The sequence below is a fragment of the Salminus brasiliensis genome, chromosome 5, assembly GCF_030463535.1.
Source record: "Salminus brasiliensis chromosome 5, fSalBra1.hap2, whole genome shotgun sequence".
In the NCBI taxonomy this organism is placed as follows: domain Eukaryota; kingdom Metazoa; phylum Chordata; class Actinopteri; order Characiformes; family Bryconidae; genus Salminus; species Salminus brasiliensis.
In genome coordinates, this window is record NC_132882.1 from 16,656,148 (window position 1) to 16,674,262 (window position 18,115).

Genomic DNA, 18,115 nt, shown 5'->3' on the forward strand with positions numbered 1-18,115 from the left:
TCTGTTTAAAAAGAGAAACGCATAACATACACAATATACACATATCTTACTTAGTTACAGCTACGGTCACACCCTGACCAGAGACTGTTTGTTAAATATTATGCGCTGTCTATGTGTTTGTGTAATAAGTATTAGCAGCTAGACTAATAAAATAAGACACTAATAACTTGGTCGATTTAAACGGTGTTGGTGCCAGAAATAGCTGCCGATTGTCCTACACACTAAATAGAGATGGAATGTCCATCACCACCTGTGCGAGTGCACAGCTGCTTTTGCACAGGATTTCCCTTAGTTCAAAGTTTTCAACCCCCTAGTTACTGTCTAACATGCATCTCGGAGCTTGGCAGGCACCAAAGCTTTAACTGAGTACCTATGAGACTTACACTTACTGCTGTGGGACCGTACCAAAGACATTATCAAATGTGAGTCTTCAACTAGCAGATCAAACCTTTTTTTAATCAGTGTAATAATCAAACAATAAAAGTATTATGATTTTTACCAGCACAAAAACAGTACTGATGCAACAGTGTTCAAAACAACTCCACACCTATCTTGACCTAGCCTTGCCTAGACTCATACATATACGTTCACTCTGGACCTTACGATCATGGTAGGTTACAAGGGAGCCCCTAAAGCGCACTCTAAGGCAACAGGTCCATTTACACCTGCCTGTCCAGCTATGTGGCAGACGTGTCAGCTGCAGGCCTGATCCAGATAGCAAAGCTCACCTCCACTCAGGGCGCAGTGGCGCTGAATATTAAACATTCTGGGGGAAAAAGGTCAGCACCACATGATTTCAGCAAGCATGCAGTGTTCAAATTACACAAACTGTGTGAACAAATTGAAAATCAAACGCTCCTTTATGCCCCACTGCAGGTTTCACAAGCCATCTGCTGAGCATGTACCCAAAAACACAACTCAGGGTGGAGACTATGCATAGAGCATCCCTAGGGTCAAAGAATCTCACTCCTGTTTAATTTTGAATGACTGCAGCAGAAAGTGCAGGCAGGCCCTGGCTTGCTGCTGTGCTGGGCAATGAACTGTCCCATCAGGGTGGAGAAATCCAAAAGTATCCTTAATCCACAGACTGGGCCAGCGAGAGACCATCTACAAAGTCTGCTACTGCCAGGAGGCAACTATGAAGGGCTTAGACAATTTTAACCAGAAATACTGTAGCTACTTCAATATGCTCAGTAGTCCCCTGACAGACATGAACAATTTGTGGCCAATACTGATAACTAGCTAGCTCTATTTGATATTTTAAGCATTATTTAACCAATGCTTTACGGACATCATTTTCACTTATAAGCATTAGTTGTTTTTGTGGAAACTCCCTTTCTAGTTCACAAAAACAAGTAACAAAGAGCCACTTGAGTAAAAGGTCCCGTCTATAGCACCCTGTTCACCAGCTGTGGACGAACTTAAATTTAGGTGCTTTATAAAGACAAGGGAACAATGGCCCAGTCAGGCAACAGATGATGGTCACACAGCCATACCAGCTTGCCAACAGCCGCTGCTGTCAGTTCCACTCGAAAGCTCAAGCACCTTTCTCCCATCAGTCTAGACAGGTATCCACAGATTACCCATCCTAATTAAAATGATATTCCATTGTACAGAATTTCTACTGAATTAAATTATTACGATTTGCACAAAGTCATTCAGGGTGGTTTGAGGAACCCTTTCACATTTGCAGATTATTAATATTAAGTGTAAATAGACTGGAAGTTACTCTGTCAACTGAACATAAAAAGTAATCTCAATTGCAGCAAATTGATTATTATTCTTGGATTTCCCTACACTGATCAACACGTTTATGCCTACATGTGAAAATATTACAGCAAAAGATTCAAATCAGTTAGTAATTAGGATCAATTACACAGCCATAAAGCCTAGCAGCATTTTACATCATGCTTTTCACACCTTTTACATTGCCCCATTTCCTGAGAGAGTTTTCAACCAGTCTAGTCTGGATCTTGGGCACTGAGGGATGATGTCTAATTTGACATGTCCCAGGCAGAGTGTACAAGAGCTAGCATGAATATTCTGCATAGAATGTGACCAGCAATTTGATTTTAGGATTATTATTAAAACACAGACATTAAAATGGCTGTCAACTTTACACCAATCAAGCTATACTGTACACACGTCATATCACAATGTAGCCAATCTTAGTTGACCTATCCTTGCTACACCCTCTAATGTGTCCTTTTGTAACGACTGTTTTGAGGCTAAACAAGGTTAAGGAAATGCAGAAACTCCCATTTCATATACTGAGACATTTTTGGAATGTTCTTCTATAGTGTTAAATGTTAATAACTGGGCTGCTAATAAATAAACTGAAATGGAAACTAACACTCTTAAGGGAAAGGATTATAAAACTCCTACAGGTGTCCTATAATAGTCTAAAATAGCAAGTACAGTCAATTATCATTATTTACTACCCAAGAAAAAGAGCATAGATGAAAACTAGGGAAGATGGAAAAATAGGGAACACATGTCCAAATCTGTTATTTATTGGTATTTTGACTGAATTATTAGTCCTTTTTTTAATCTGTTGCTTACCATATGCCATTCAAAAAGTTGAAAAAGCTTACCCACATGAATCAACAATACAACCTGTAGACATCTGTGGTCACAGCAATAATGAAAATCCTTTTGGCCTAATTTTTCTAAATTTAATATAAAAATATTCAACTTTTGCAGCTGGTATTCACACATGACCCTTTTTTCTAACCAAAGCCAAAAACATGTGGAAATAAAACTTAAAAGATAAAAATAAAACACACCTAACACCATCTTAATTCTAAACGGCTTCAAAATCTATTACTCTATCTTTGGATTGGCTAAACGATGACAGAGTGACTGCTGTGCTGTTTGGGGGAGCATTCTTCGTTGGCAACGGACTCTGAATCAAATCACACTGAGGGTTTAGCTGACATTCTGTAGTTGATCCAGCTTCCCAAGAACACATCTGTGAGCAGAGCAAGGATAGGTCAAATACAGACGGCTTGTGGTAAACAACAAAACAAAATCTCCCGTTATCACCTCCAACGAAAGCGCACGTCATCATCTACAGTGAAATGACAGGACATGAGATTACTGCACCCCAGCATTGGCAGAGAGGATGGCAAGGTGACAAACAGAACAGGCAACTCTCCGGGCAGCCTTATCCACCATGCCCTCGCTCTCTCTCTCTTGCACACACACACACACACACACACACACACACACACACACACACACACACACACACACACACACACACACACACACACACACACACACACACACACCTGGCTCTCTCTCAGACGGCAGCAGGTGTTGCCATAGCAACCAGCAGGCTGGATTAATCACCCTCTGGGCGAACTGCACCATGTCTGGCTGGCACGGGTAAGATCAGGAAGACACTGCTCTAAACATAGCCCCCCCCCCAAATACACACACACACACACACCTCCCCACTCTCGCTCTATCGCACATCTCCCTCAAGCTTCAGCAGGGAGGTGCCGGGTCTCGGAGCGAAAACAATCTAGGGGAAAGAAAGAAGGGACGAGAGGAGGAAAGGAAGCGGTAAGGAAGAGGAGGGGAGGGCAACAGCACCCCTGGAAGCTTTGCAACCGTGCCAGAGCAGCACAAACAGCAAGACTCACGCAGGCAAGACGCGCGTGCAACATATGCGTCTCAGTGGTGGTTTAATGAGTGATTCGGGGATTTGTCACTTGGCAATTTTCGGAGCCTCACAACAGCTCGCTGAGGGCCAGAGAGCAGCAGAGAGGACTCACATCATTGAGTTTCCTCATTCAAACACAACACCCCCCCCCCCCCCCCCCCCCGACTAAAGCGATGCTAGACTACAGGCTAGCTCAGATCAAGAGGAGAGGGAAACGTTATTACACGTCTCACAAATCTTGCCCTATTAAAGTCAGATTACATACGACAATGAAATGTTCAAAACATGAAACTGTTACATATTACAGAGGACTTGGAAAGCAGGAACACGTTCATGAAAGAGTAAGCGTATTCTAATATGGCAGAGGTCTACAGGGTTGAGGTTAGCATAAGGTGAACATCAACAGCCTTTTCATGGATTTTATAGCCTAAAATAAGCTCCCATTAAGTTCCCATTACCAGCTACTGCTACCATGTCAACTTTGTAATAAAAGGGTCAGTTACTGTACTGACATTTTCGGATCCCTGGCTGGCTAACCTTCAAACCTGTTTTTAATCAAGTCTGTTTTTATGACTGCAGGTTTACTTCAGGGCCCAGGACTTTACTGTGGTAACACCTTGTCCTATGGGTAAGCGCCACAACACTGTGTCGATCAATAAATCAGTCTAAACCAGCCGCAAGATGCAGCGCAGGATCCAGGGCAATGTGACCTGCAGTTTTAGAGGATTCAATACAAAAATACTCAATTTAAGGCTGCTTGCCATCAACCCATGACTAAACTAGGCAAAAAATTATTAGGGTGAAGAGCAGCTCTAGGTCTCTTCCTCTAGCTTTTATTAGGATATAAACAGAAACGAGACAACATAGGGGTGGGCACCATGACAACACTTTACAACCATCATGAGCAGATATGAGCCGAGCAGTGTTTTTGGGGGCAATATCAAGTGCAGATCGTCTTTCAACTCGATCATATGATCGGCACTACCAATCAAGGGCGGGGCTGGATGCCACACTAACCTTTCCAGGCATTACTTGGTGGCTGCAGGGCTTCTGTAATGCTTCTGCACTGTCTCTCAAGATAAAATGTACGTTGCTTTTTAGAATCAACCACAAGCGATTCCTGTAGCTTTCTGACTGCTGCTGCTGTTCTTTTGGTCGTGGGTAAATGTGGTCTGCATGGTTTGCTGTTTTGTGTGGTTGTTAGCTTGCTGCATTTTGATACTCTGTCACTCTGATACTGAGTGACATGTATGTGAAAGTGTCCTCAAGTATTGACAAGTATGGCTTGTGTTATCTGCAGTAAGCTAAGCTAGTTCCTTTAAATGTGTTACACAAACTGAGAAGCATAAAGGTAAAATATCCTATGTAATTGAAGGAAAAAACCTCGATGAGCTACGACTCTCATTTGCAAGTCTAACTCTTACTGCAACTCAACACCAAAGTAATAGAACAGCTACCAGAAAACTAAATGAAAAAACAGGCAAACGCTTGTTGCAGATTTACAGGCTGATTGCAACAGCGGAGCTGGAGAAACTCTGCTGCTGCTGTATAGTCTATGGAGAACTGACTGTATCTTACAGGTCAGTGAGAGGAATAATTACAGTTAGACCTAATTGTTCCAACCGAATTAGCTCTTCCTCCTCTTCTTTCTTCGCAGTCGAAGTGTTGGCTGTAATTTGTAACTTGACCTGTGGGATTTGGTCATTCTCTCAGACACTTAATTTGGTTATATCTGTTGCTATTCAAATATTATCACCAACAAATGAACCGATATTGGAAGCACATGAATGTCCTATTATATTTTCATCCTCAGCATGATTGACCGGTGGCACCTGTATTTTTATACAACAAACATAGTTGTAAAGTTTAGCCATGAGGTTTTTCCACTTGCACAAAATGAAAACTATCTAAGAACAATAAAAAAGTCCCCTTTCTTTTCACTAGCAGCTTCTTTGGAGTGACATGCCACCAAAATCACACAAAAAGAATGCACTGTTGTGCTGTTTCCCACCCGTCAAAAGTAGCCTATATATAAACACACACACACACACACACACACACACACACACACACACACACACACACACACACACACACACACAGCCCCCTTGGCTTAGTGACACATTGCCCTTTTTAACACAAATAGAAAACGCTGCCTCTAGATTCACATAATAATAAAATCTAACCCATCAATGTGATCCATTAGGTTTGGATAGCTTACAGCCCATACTTAGTTTTCCCTCTTTGGTAGAGATCCCAGCTTTCAACTGTTTTTTTGTAACTCCGCTTTCGTCGTACGAATTTTCTCTACGAACACTCTTCTTTGCAGGAGGCCCGAGATTTCTGAAATATTCTTGGCTTATCTTGCATGCACAGCTATTCACAATTTATCTATCCACACATGTTCAATGATTTTAGATCTAGAGACTGTGATGGCATTCCAAAAGCATCAGTTTGTCTCTCGTCAGGTTGTACACTGTGGATCTGACATATTTTGGATCACTGTCCTGTTTGTAGAAGCCAAAACATGACAGCTCCACCCCGTTTCACAATTGGCAAGGTGTTCTTTTTATGAAAGTAGCTCTTTTGTTCACTGTATCCAAAGAGTTCATCAGTTCACAGTACCTTTGCACAAGACTGAAAATGCAGTACATTACTCATCTTTCCCAGTAATGCATCGGCTACTTTTCACAAATAAGCCTTCCCAGTAATTTCAGGACAACTGTACCAGGTATTGTGGAGACAAATTGCTCTGTCAATCTTATCAGAAATTCCGAGTGCAGTTTATAGTTCCTGTTTAATTACTGTTACATTCCCCTGTACAAGGGGTGTATGGGTGTGTGTGTATGAGAAAACGGCTTTAGATGATACAGCGTACGGAGGCATCTAGGCATAGTGCACATTACAGCAAAGCAACCATTCTATGCATGCCAACTGCAGCTGGACAAGGGGCAAATTCACTGTGCTGATATTCCCTTGGTGAAAGTAGCCCGTTTCATTAAGCAAGTATCTGTGTGTGCATTCAAAGTACACTTAGGCCTGCACTGTGCAGTAAATCAGAGGTTGTAGGTTGGAATCTGTAATCACAGACTAAAAAGAGAGCAGTGTAAATCTATAACCTATATCCAAATGCACACTGGGTATAGAAAGCATACATATGGAAGTGCTGTACTACTACAGAGTTTTGTCAAGGTCTATATTTAAAGCGCTGAACAGGAAAGTTACACCCATTCGTTTTTAGCAGTTATGAGACATGAACTGCCACAAAACATAAGAGTTATCGAATGAAGCAGAGGGGCCATCAAACGTGTGGAAGAAAACTCACACTCATGCACAGACACACTCAAATTTCGTTCCTCAGCCTTGCACACGCTGCAGTTCTGTTCCACAATCATATGGCCAATTTTAACGCCTAAAGAAAACATATAGAAAAACAGTCAGACAAAAGTCCAATTTCTACTCCCAAGGGAATAGAAAACAGTCTACACATTTATAAATATCCCTATGTATTATCAATGTATGTATTACTGTGATTAATTTAATGTATGCACTGTTTAATTACAACAGTAACAGCAGCTCTTGCAAGGACTTGGCTTTCAGCTTTTAGACCTGCTTTGTGTTTGACCAGGTGTTTGCTCAAGTTAGAAGTGTTTCCATGGCCAGAATTGCACTTTGCATTACAACAACATGTAACTGTAAACCCCAGTTGATAGTACTTTTGGCTCACCAGTGCCCGGCTGCATGTTCCGTTTAAACTAACATTTGGCATCGACTGGTACCCTTAAAAGTACCAACTTCTGCACCCAACCCTAATGAAGGGCTGTATGAAGGTCGTCCCAACAGACCTACATCCTGGCACCAAACTGCAAACATCCCTTTTACAAACATGGTTCTTTTTGGAACTAAAACTGGCTCTTCCATGGAATCGCTCAAAGAACCATTAAAAGTCTCTTTAGCCTCTGTTGCTCAGCCTATTCTGAAGGTACAGGGTTGGCACTCGTTCACTGGTTCTTTGAACTAAGGCAATTTAATGAACAGTCTTGTTTCCAAGCATCTTCTTCCCCAGTCTTTGTTTCCAAGCATCTAACTGGAATTCTTTCCAGTACCAAAACGGACAGAACCCAAAACCAGCCAGGCTGGATCTGTTAGTTTGTAACAACCTGGAATCCAATGTTGTGAAATGGACACCAACAAACTACAAACAATGAGTAAGAGGGAAGCTTCAAAGAATTCCAATCGCCATCACTCCCTATGGGTAGATTAATTTCTACATTACTGACCAACCAGTCACCCTCCTGACTCATTCACCCTCCTGACTCATTCACCATGTTGAAGTGGCGCACAGCAAAAGATTAACAAAGGACAAGAAATGTATCATTCTTATCTGAATGATGCATAATTTAAGGCCACAGTGCCATCAACCATTTAGCTCTTTATTCTAATAAAAGTGCAGGATTCATCAGTGCCATCTTCTTTAACTGTTCCGGCTCGACCAAGCCTCTTAAATATCAACGGTCCTGTCAGGTTATTTGATAAGCTGCGCCATAGCTTATATTGACTGTCAAAGTACTTTGTAAAACAATCCTTCATTTAATATATGTTTGATCAAATTACCAGGCTTTTTCAAAAGGGACTGGCTTTGACCATTAGTTTACCTTAAATTCTCAATATGTCCAAGTACAAAACCCTCCTAGAATGGGGACAAGACAAAAAGCTTTAGAGTGAAGCACTTCAAAAAAAAAATTAATAAATCGCAGCTCACAATCTTGTAAATGTGACAGTGTAATACTTTATTAACTGATTAAAGATTAATTTCACAACTGAGCAAAGCTTAAATCTCTAAAGGAATGTAATGACAGTTTGAATAGAGGATAATTCGCATCCCATTTAGTCTATATGGCTACTTAAAGGAGATTTCAAACTACTCTGGCATGTACAATCTGAAACCGGCTGTGCTGCTGACATACAAAACCACATTAAAGGTGCACTAGAATGTTAAACTGTATTTACCTTGCCATAGCTGAATAATAATGTGCTAAATAGAAGCGACATACCATCGTCAAACACGGTTGTCTCTTTACTGAAGAAAAAAAAAAAAAAATCCAGTATAACCAAAACAGAGCTGCAAAACAGGCCAATTCCAACACCCCAACTGTTTCCTTTACAGCCTTTATATGTTGTTATATTTTGCCCCCAAGATTTACATACACCAAGTCCACTGGTGAAAGCCTTGTTAGCCTTAGTCAAAGCTGGTAAAGCGGTAAAATGCAACTTTTTGAGAATATGGTGTCGTCGATACTGGAGATCAGCACATCACAAGACTCTGCTATTTATGGAGCAGAAAAACAGTTTGCTGTGAGAACTAGACCTCATGTCCACAGCTTTTCATGTGCCAGTGTCCACGACCGGGAGCTCAGATTCGGTTCTCCACAAAGCAAAAGCTGGAAAAGCAAGCTGGTATTAATTAATAAACCCTCAGAGAACCAAGGAAAGCAAGCTGGTGCTAGGGGGGAGCTAGACTAAAAGCTAACCAAGCAACATTGTGCCAACCATACTGCGCTGAAAAGACACAAAGGACAGCAACACTAACTGGCAAGACTAGTAAGAAATCATAAAGAATAATTTGTGTTTTTGTTAGTGTTAAAATACAGTATGAAGCTTATGAGAGCTGTTGTGGTGCTGTAAACCAGATCATAACAGCAGAGAATTTCCCCCCCCTAGCCTACCATAACAGGAAAATCTTTTTCCGCCCAAACCAAAGTCAAACACTTACTATCTAGACATCAAAGAACGACTTACAGCACTGAATATTCTGTTGCACCTTTAAAAGTCATCTTTTAAGCATGGCTTATCACAGTGCAACTCCAGTTAAAAACAAAATAAGTGGCTTTCTTTTTAATGAACCACTGAGAGTGGGAGATAACATCATAAATGTTTCATAACTTAAATGTTCAATCAAAAGATTTGACTTAACCTTTATGAAAGCCTAAAAAACAGGGGGAAAAAGGATTCACGGATTTCTTTCTGCATCTCATTTCCTCAAAAGCCCCAGCAACAACAAACAGATTCAGGTATAAACAAGGCCAGTGCACAGAGTTTTTTTCCTACTGGGGCTTGTTAACCCAAATCCACTGGACTCACATCCTTATATACACCGCTCACCTCAACCACAGTCACGAGTCAGGCATTCATCCATCACTACTAATGACCAGGTGACACTGACAACAGCTGCATATGTCTAGGCTGATCATCATCAAGTAAGATTCCTGAGGAGCACTCCTTAAACAGTGTGAAGCAACTTAAAGGAAAGCCTACCACCCTTTGATTTCTCTCTACAACGTCAGGGGACACGGAAATAGCTTCTCACTTTCCTGTTAGAGGTCGCCGAACTCTTCTCTAGGATAATACTCAACAACTGAGTGAGGAGGGCTGAAATCAAACTACTCTCAAACTTTGAGTTTTAGTTTAAAGAAATATGCTACAAAGGCTTTGATTAGCTGAATTAGAGGTGCTACTGAGGTGCTTAAAATGAAGGTGCTACAGAGGTTTTGTGAGTGATGCAATAGAAGAACCATTAAAGAAACATGTTAAGACCCTTTTTAAGGTTTAAAAAAGGAGCTGTAAAGAACCAAAAGTAGTTCTTCTATGGCATTGCTCAAAAGAAACCTTGGTAGCGTTTTTATTTTTAGGGCTGTGGAATAAGATAAAGAGCCAGGGTTGAGTGGCCATGCTCAACACACCCCTTACAGACAAAATCATTAGTAGCCAAATGCAATAGAACAACAAGAAGGCGTGGTCTTGGTGCATGAGAAAGAAATAAGAACCTCCAAAGTAATATCACAAACTTCCAGTTATACAGCAAGTCAAACAGTTGTCAAGAGAGAAACCTTCAAGCTTAGAAGGGATCAAATAGACACATAATAGCATGAACCTGGGCCAACCGCTGCACTGTAGCATTTCTGCCCAGTTTGACAACGGGGTCTCCAAACAGATTGGCAGCCAAACGCGGGACAAAGTATTATTGATTCGGATGCAAAGCCGGAAACAATCTCAGTGGGGAGGCCGCTGGCAATCAGAGCACAGTGTCTATTTGATCACCCTGACAGTGTCAATAAGAAATGTTTAATGAGGGCTCCCAGCAGCGAGGGCTCAGCACAAACAAAGACAGGATTAACTGTTCCACCATCCAATAGCATGCGCTGCGACCTGACCAAAAAATTCCAAGCAGCAGCAGACACAGGAGTCTGTATGTTCTCCAATGGCCTTACGCTGTCAGACGGCGGCCTACCAGACACGCAAAAATGCCCTCGGACAAGGCAGCATACTAGAGTGCTAGATAGTGGTATTCAGAGTTGGGACGACTGGTTCATCTGCATGCTCCAACATGCTCGAACATTTCTAATTCCACACCGCACCCCTCTGACGTGCAAAACCTGCAACAACCTGAACACGTGAATCTTCATAGAACTAGCAAAGGAATGCCACAACATTTCAAGAAGGTGTAATCATCCAAAGCGTGCAGCTTCCATTGAGGAGCAGCATTTTTTGTAGGTAAGGGCACAGCTGTGAGTATTAACTAGTGGCAAACTGTAGCCTGCTCTCGTCTACATAGAAACCCAAGCTTTTATATAATACTACAGCGTGCTGATAGACAAGCATTCAGTTCTGAGGCCTTGATTGCAAAGTAGCAATGTTATCAAATATTGATCTCAAAATAGTGTATACCGTGAGTAATAAACATAAAAAGGCATGTATTTTTCTATGTTGTACTAAAATTAGACATTATAGGCATATAATGACAATAGGCCAATTTAGTGCAAGCAACCAAATCCTTCTCATTTCCTGTATTGTAAACCATCATTACAGGCACTACCGACACCACCTCATCAACAACTACTCACCAACAGCAGGTGCATCATACTCATCCCCAAGCAGAATCTCTGGAGCAGAGTATGCCAAGGAGCCGCAGCTGGTCGTCAGCTTCTTTCCCGGCTGAAACTTATTGCTAAAGCCAAAGTCTGTCAGCTTGACCAAGCCCTGCTTCTCAAAGAACACCACATTCTCAGGCTTCAGGTCACGGTGCACCACATGGAGCCGGTGACAGTAAGAGATGGCATGAACGATCTGAGCAAAGTATTTCTTAGCCAGCTCCTCGTTCAGACCCTCCTCATGTTTCATGATGTAGTCAAACATGTCCCCTCCGTCCCCCAGTTCCAGGATCAGGTAGAGCTTGGTCTGCGTGTCGATTACTTCATAGAGCCGCACAATGTTGGGATGCTGCACCAGCTTCATGCAGCGGACCTCCTGGAAAAGGTGACCAGTGGCAACCGTGTCGAGCTTGGTCTTGTCGATGACCTTTACTGCCACTTTTTCCCCAGTAAAGACATGGCGTGCTAGTTTGACCACAGCGAAGTGCCCACGGCCCAGCGTCTTGTCCAGGTCGTAAAGTCCGGCGATCTTGCCATCGTAGCCGCGCTTAATGCCCGCCATGACTGCTGGTCTCCCGTTGGCTGGGAGGTGGGGTTAAACCCCTGAAGAGTTTACAGTGGAGGGAGAGTCCAGCTCACTTCAGCACATTGGCTGGTAACCGCAAACCCATGATGCCAGACTCCTGTGAATCAGATCAGAGAGAGAAAGAGGGTTTCAAGAGGGTTTTTTTATTTATTATTTTGCAAGAAGAAAATCAATCTGCAAGCAACTGAAGGCCACATTATACTACAAATGAATGACAGACATAAGTCCTGATAGAGTGAGGTTTATTTCTAGGTAAAAAAACAAAAACAGTAATGACAAATGTAAGTATTTCATATGCGATAGTATATTCATTCATTCCATTAATTCGGCTGCATTTTGGCTGTTAAATTTCTCTGTACTGGTAATCCTAGCTTAATAAGTTCCAGTTTCTAAACTTAACATGTGTGTATATCAGCATACAAACACAAATACAAATAATAGGTATTGCCTCAGAATAGAGGGTATACCTGCAATGTCACAGTTGGTGGGAGTCACTGCGGCCACGCCCACTGAGCGGCAACGGTAGCACCAAGTGTAAATGCCACTAAAACACAAAAACAAGAAAGAGCTGTTGTGCGACTGGTTCAGCTATCCTTTTACAGAAAGAATACTCAAGAAAAGAGAAAAAAAATGGCTTGTTGCAATTCTGAGAACTGAAATCCAGCCACATGTAGGAGCTCACTGTTCGACAAGACAACCATATTCATGGAACCTGGCCTCTGCCTTTTACCCATCCGTGCAGTGAACATACACATACACACCAGTGAACACACACCCAGTGACAGTGAGTACACATGCCTGGAGCGGTGGGCAGCCATTGCTGTGGCACCCAGGGAGCAGAGAGGGTGAAGGGCCTTGCTCAAGGGCCCAACAGTGGCAGCTTGCCGAGTCAGAGTATTAAACTCACAACCGTGTCAATGTTCACCGTAGTTCATATAATAAAATTTTGACCTTAATGACCCAGTCTACTAAATGCCTTTAACTTGAGCAGATAATCACTTGTTTCATTCCTGGTTTGGCCGTTTACCCTAATAAACGCTGCCATGCTGCAGAACTTTTTGGCACTTAGTCTGACTAAAGGGGGCTTGTTTCAGCAGGACTGTTCATACCCTCATTTCCAGGGGAAACGCGCATACACTCCATTCTTGTACCGGCCCTTTTAGTCCAACTCTTGTAAAGAGTTGATATTTGCATGGTGTCATCTAAAACGGAAAACCTCATTACTGGAAACACTACCAGCACAAGCTCCAAGTGCAATGTGATGAAACTTGTGGTGACACCATTCAACTAGAACAAGGACACAGCTTGTTAGTAAGCAGGTATTTCGACAGAAATGTTCAGTCCTCAAACATCTTCCACTCTAGTTTTACTTTTTTGTGAAACCTTTCTAAAGAAAAACAAAAAAGACAAAGTATGTCTATCACAAATTAGTAGGATAACATACTTTGAGGTCTGTTTTGTATATAAATCATTAGTTGTCTGGTGTTCTGGCCATACTGGCTTCAGTCGTCTGCATTCCTATGACTATGACAAAGAGGCGAGTGGAAAGTGATGACAAATGAATGCATCACTACCTGCAGCATTCAAATGAGCGTGGAGCAGTAAAACAGTGCGGGCAAGTCACAAGATCACAGGTACTCTGTTAAGCAGCCCTTACCAAATGATAGAAACAACATTAGCTACATGCTCTAGTTCTTACAAACTACATTTGCAGTATTCCAGTTCCTAGAAACACCTTTGCTGTATTGATATTACAACCAATTTCAACCCTTCTTTTCTCTTTAAGAAAATTCACTGGCCTACTCTTTTGAGAATGATTCAATCACAGTGATGTTACCCTCAGGGCAGTACTGGGACGATGTGACTTAAAGTTGAAATCAGTTTTGCGAGTGTGCTCCTCTTACATTCAATGCTCCAGATGCAGAAATGTTACCAAACTTGTTTGTGGGGAAAGAACAAGGGTGCAAAAATGAAAATGCAAGTCAAAGACAAAAAACTCTCTCAATGATGAGCAAAACTATACTGAAGCAGTGGAGTATAAAAAAATACAAATTTGAAGTGGAAAGAATTGATACGATCCATATTGTGCTCATTGCCATAAATGGAATAATCAATTTTTCATTCTAGAGCTGTAGTTTGTCCACCCCCACCCTCCAGACCTGCCCCAATCATTCCAGTCATCCCAAACTGAACCTCAACTGTATTAACCAAAACATCTATGTCTATGTTTGTAAATGTAGCAAATGTCTAGCCAGTAGCAGTCTAATAAGTTGAGACGATTAAAAATAAATAAATAAATAAATAAAATCCACACGCAAACGTGTTTTTAAAACATCAGCTAAATCAAATGACTAAGAATCTGCAAATAGCACTCTACAAAATGACTGTACCTACTGGCAGGCAATACTGTTAATGATGTAGTCCATCAATGGGTAATACCAAGCTTTTAAAAGCCTAACGCAGCAGCCCTGCTCTGTACAAATGCTTTGGTTTTTGATTGCACCTTCATTTATTATCAGGATGAGATTGAAGGCCTTTGTGGGAACACACTCACTTTTGTTTAGCAGAAGAAAACACTGCCTCACTGACTCGCTGAACAATGGTTCAAGGAGTTTCATCATACATTAGTAAGCTGTATCATTGGTTAGGAAAACCACAACAGCAGAAAATATTGCAATTACCCCAGCAGTGCAAACACTACACAAGCTGTGTTGGGACAGCTATGAATGCTGACCTATATAATAATATACAACTTGAGAAAAATGAATCTGCATTGTTTAAACTACACTCAAAGACGGAAGGGAATAGCACAACTTTCAAGATATGATGTGCCCAACTTCTTTCCATGCACTCTGGAAATACTGGACTTATTCAGCTTATCTGCAGCAATCTACAGAAATCAAGGCCTCTGACAGTTATTTTTGGTTACACAAGGTTATTACATTACGTTGTAGTTCCAGACCAAATCTAAAGAAGCAAACCTAAGACACCAAACATGACTTGTACAGTCGACTACACTTGGGGTAAAATCACAGATCATAAGTTACGTTTTCAGTTAATTATTTCTTTAATGAAATGAAAAGATTAATAGGATGATGGCCTAGAGTTTCTCTAGCCTGCATCACTAACAGATACACATTCTATTCATAAACCCAAGCCTTACTTCTGTGCCGAGTCATTTAAATCTCAATAACTTGCACAAAGCTCTTTTCTTAATAAATCACAAGTGCATCGGGTGTTAAAGCCAGACCTAACACTTCATCCTACTGCTTATGGCACCCAACTTTAGGAGGATTTAGGTCCTGTTTGCTCCAAATCACATTTACAATTCACAGAACTATCCTCTTAACCTTTACCTGCAGTTAGCTACATGCACAGGCTATAAACTGAGTAAGCAGGATGCACGACTTTCAACAGCACATTCAACTGAGCCGGGTGAGCCTGACCATGACAAAGTCAGTCTGCTAAAGACTACTGATATAATCAGCAGTGTGACTCCTAATTCAAACAACTCAGGCAGGAAATGAATACCCCACCTTTAGTTAAATCAAAGATATCTGTGTAAAATAATATGGTTAACCATCAGCAAGCTGAGACCAATGTTAGGCTCCCCATGGAGGAGCCTTTGATGGTGTGGCCATAACATCAGCATTGGTGAGCTAGCCAGCGCTAGTTAGTTTGTTAGTTGCTAGTAAACATCAGAACTATTAAATAGTTTTACAGTATACACAGTACCGGCTGAGGGTTGATAGTTATTAAGAAAATATGCAAGAATGTGTTTAACCTGAAAATGAATTAGCCAGCTAGCACTAGCTAAGTTTGCAAGCTACTGAGTCAGTCAGTCAGTCAATGATGTAGATAGACAGCTAGCCAGCTAGCTAACTAGCTAGCCTAGCAACGGCTATCTATCTCTCTCTCTCTCTCTCCTCTCGGGAAACTACAGAAGCATTTACATGTTCAGTAAAGTAACGAACAACAAACTGAGCCTGTGTCCATGTCCAGCACTCAGTCAGCTGCAGCTACCATTACGTGCTGATGGCGTTCAGTATGTGCTCTAACGTCAAGTTAGCAAATACGGGTGTGAATGCAACAATGCGAAGGCAAGGCAGGACAGCACTGGTGACACCTGAACACGGCACACCGCGTGTTAGTGCTGATGCTCGGTCAGTCCCTGCATGTCAGGCCTGTAAGACACAGCTTCCAGCACTCAGAGCTCAGCTGGACTCCAGTCTGGACGCAAAGGGCCGGGCCAGCCAAGCCAAGACATGCTGGCTAACCCAGCATTAGCTATCTAGCTTCCCAAACAGCGCAGCTCTCATCACGGAGCAGCGATGCTGCTGGGCTAAAAACGCGATGTGTGAATCAGCGGTTAACCACATTTTACAGCTGGCAGAACAATTAGCTAGCAATATCAGCAGACAGGTAGATAGCTAGTAGTGTTAGCTAGCTAGCTAGCTAGCTGGCTGGCTAACCCTAGCTATATTCTTGAGCCCACAGCACAGCGCCGAGCTAGGTAACGTTAACCGGATATTATTGTTGGCTAGCGGCGTTTAGCTTAGTGGCTAGCAGGCGTTAGCCAGCCCGACGTCTACTTGCTACCGACGTTAGCCCGCTAACTATGCAGCATTAACGTCGGTCCGACTTACCGCTCGCTCCGGTGAACATTTAAAAAAGGCGAGATGGTGAAAATGGCAGGACAAAAGCGACTTTCTGATCCAGATTTGAAGGCGTTCAACAAAAGCCTTCTGAATGAAGTTGAGCACTTCGGATTTGTCGTGGCGGCGCTCACACGGTTCCTGATGAATGTGCTGCAAACGCTGCTGGAGGGAAGGAACTGCTGCTCTCAGCGAAATCGCCCTGCTCCGCTCCTCTCGGCTCCTCTCGGCTCCTCTCCTCTCCTCGGCGGAGAGCGCAGCCGCAGCCTCCTCTGCCGTCACAGCAACGCAAAAGTCAAGAGTACTAATTAAACTGAGCCATGCAGTCTGGGCTTACATCTAATACAGTCTACTGCGATATCGAAACACTCCACGTGTCCAAAAGTTTGTAGACACATGCTTATCCAACTTTTCTTCATCTGAAATTAAGGGTATTAATAAGGATCCCCCAGCATTAACGGCAAGGACAGCCTATGCTCATCTGGGAAGGTTTTATTTACGCTAAATTACGTTCAAAGATTTGATTTTAGCATCAAGAGAGCACTCGTGAGATCTGGTACAGCTAATCCAGTATTATGTATTATGTGGTTCTCCATCACTCAGAGGAACACGGTATCACTGCTCCACAGCCTAGCGCATTGATCTTGGTGCAAGGCTCCACACTATGCACATTTACATCTGTGCTTTCTTTCACATAGCATGTCTAACTGAACTCAATAACTCAATAACTAACTAGATGTTAGATGATCGCTGTGAGGATTTGATTGCATTCAGCAAAGCGCAAGAGTTTCAGTCAGGTTGAGTACTAATGTTGGATGAATAGTTCTGATTCACAAACTCCACCTCAACTCGTTGCTTTAATGCTTTCCATGATCCAGCAGGCCTGATTCAACTCCTTAAAGCAGCAGTATGGAGAATTGATATTTCTTGCTCCTGGGCTCCCCCTACAGTCGAGAAGTGTAATTTGCACTTTGAGCCGCACCCCTTAAGGACATGCTGTACTCATGCATTTCTGAAAGAGCTGAGAGAAACAGAACCGTCACTGAAGGTGTACGAGGCATGTGGACTGAGGACGTAGGTTAATATTACAGGATTTTACACAAATATGGCTTGGGTTACACAGTTCTCGCAAATGTTGTCCTGCCCACCTCACCAAAGTTACATAGTGCAGGTCGCAGCGTACAAGTTACAAGTTAGTGGAGCATCAACATGATTTTAAAGCTGTTATTTTAGGCTGAAATACTACATAATGTTGCTTTAACTAACTAACAATTGT

At 42.2% G+C, this 18,115-nt stretch overlaps 1 protein-coding gene across 3 annotated transcripts in view; it reads right to left on the reverse strand.

Moving 5' to 3' along the window:
• The window catches only part of snrka (SNF related kinase a), a 37,046-nt gene extending 19,975 nt beyond the window's left edge, over positions 1–17,071 (reverse strand). The window contains exons 1-3 of one of the 3 annotated variants that reach the window (XM_072679664.1): positions 16,831–17,071; positions 12,652–12,728; positions 11,572–12,281 (exon numbers count right to left, since the gene is read on the reverse strand). In XM_072679664.1, coding sequence (XP_072535765.1) covers positions 11,572–12,160 — 589 coding nt within the window. In that variant the 5' untranslated portion in view covers positions 12,161–12,281; positions 12,652–12,728; positions 16,831–17,071. The remainder of the gene's footprint in view (positions 1–11,571; positions 12,282–12,651; positions 12,729–16,830) is intronic. The other 2 variants (XM_072679665.1, XM_072679666.1) reach the window with 2 other exon arrangements.
• Between the last annotated feature and the right edge of the window lie 1,044 nt (positions 17,072–18,115).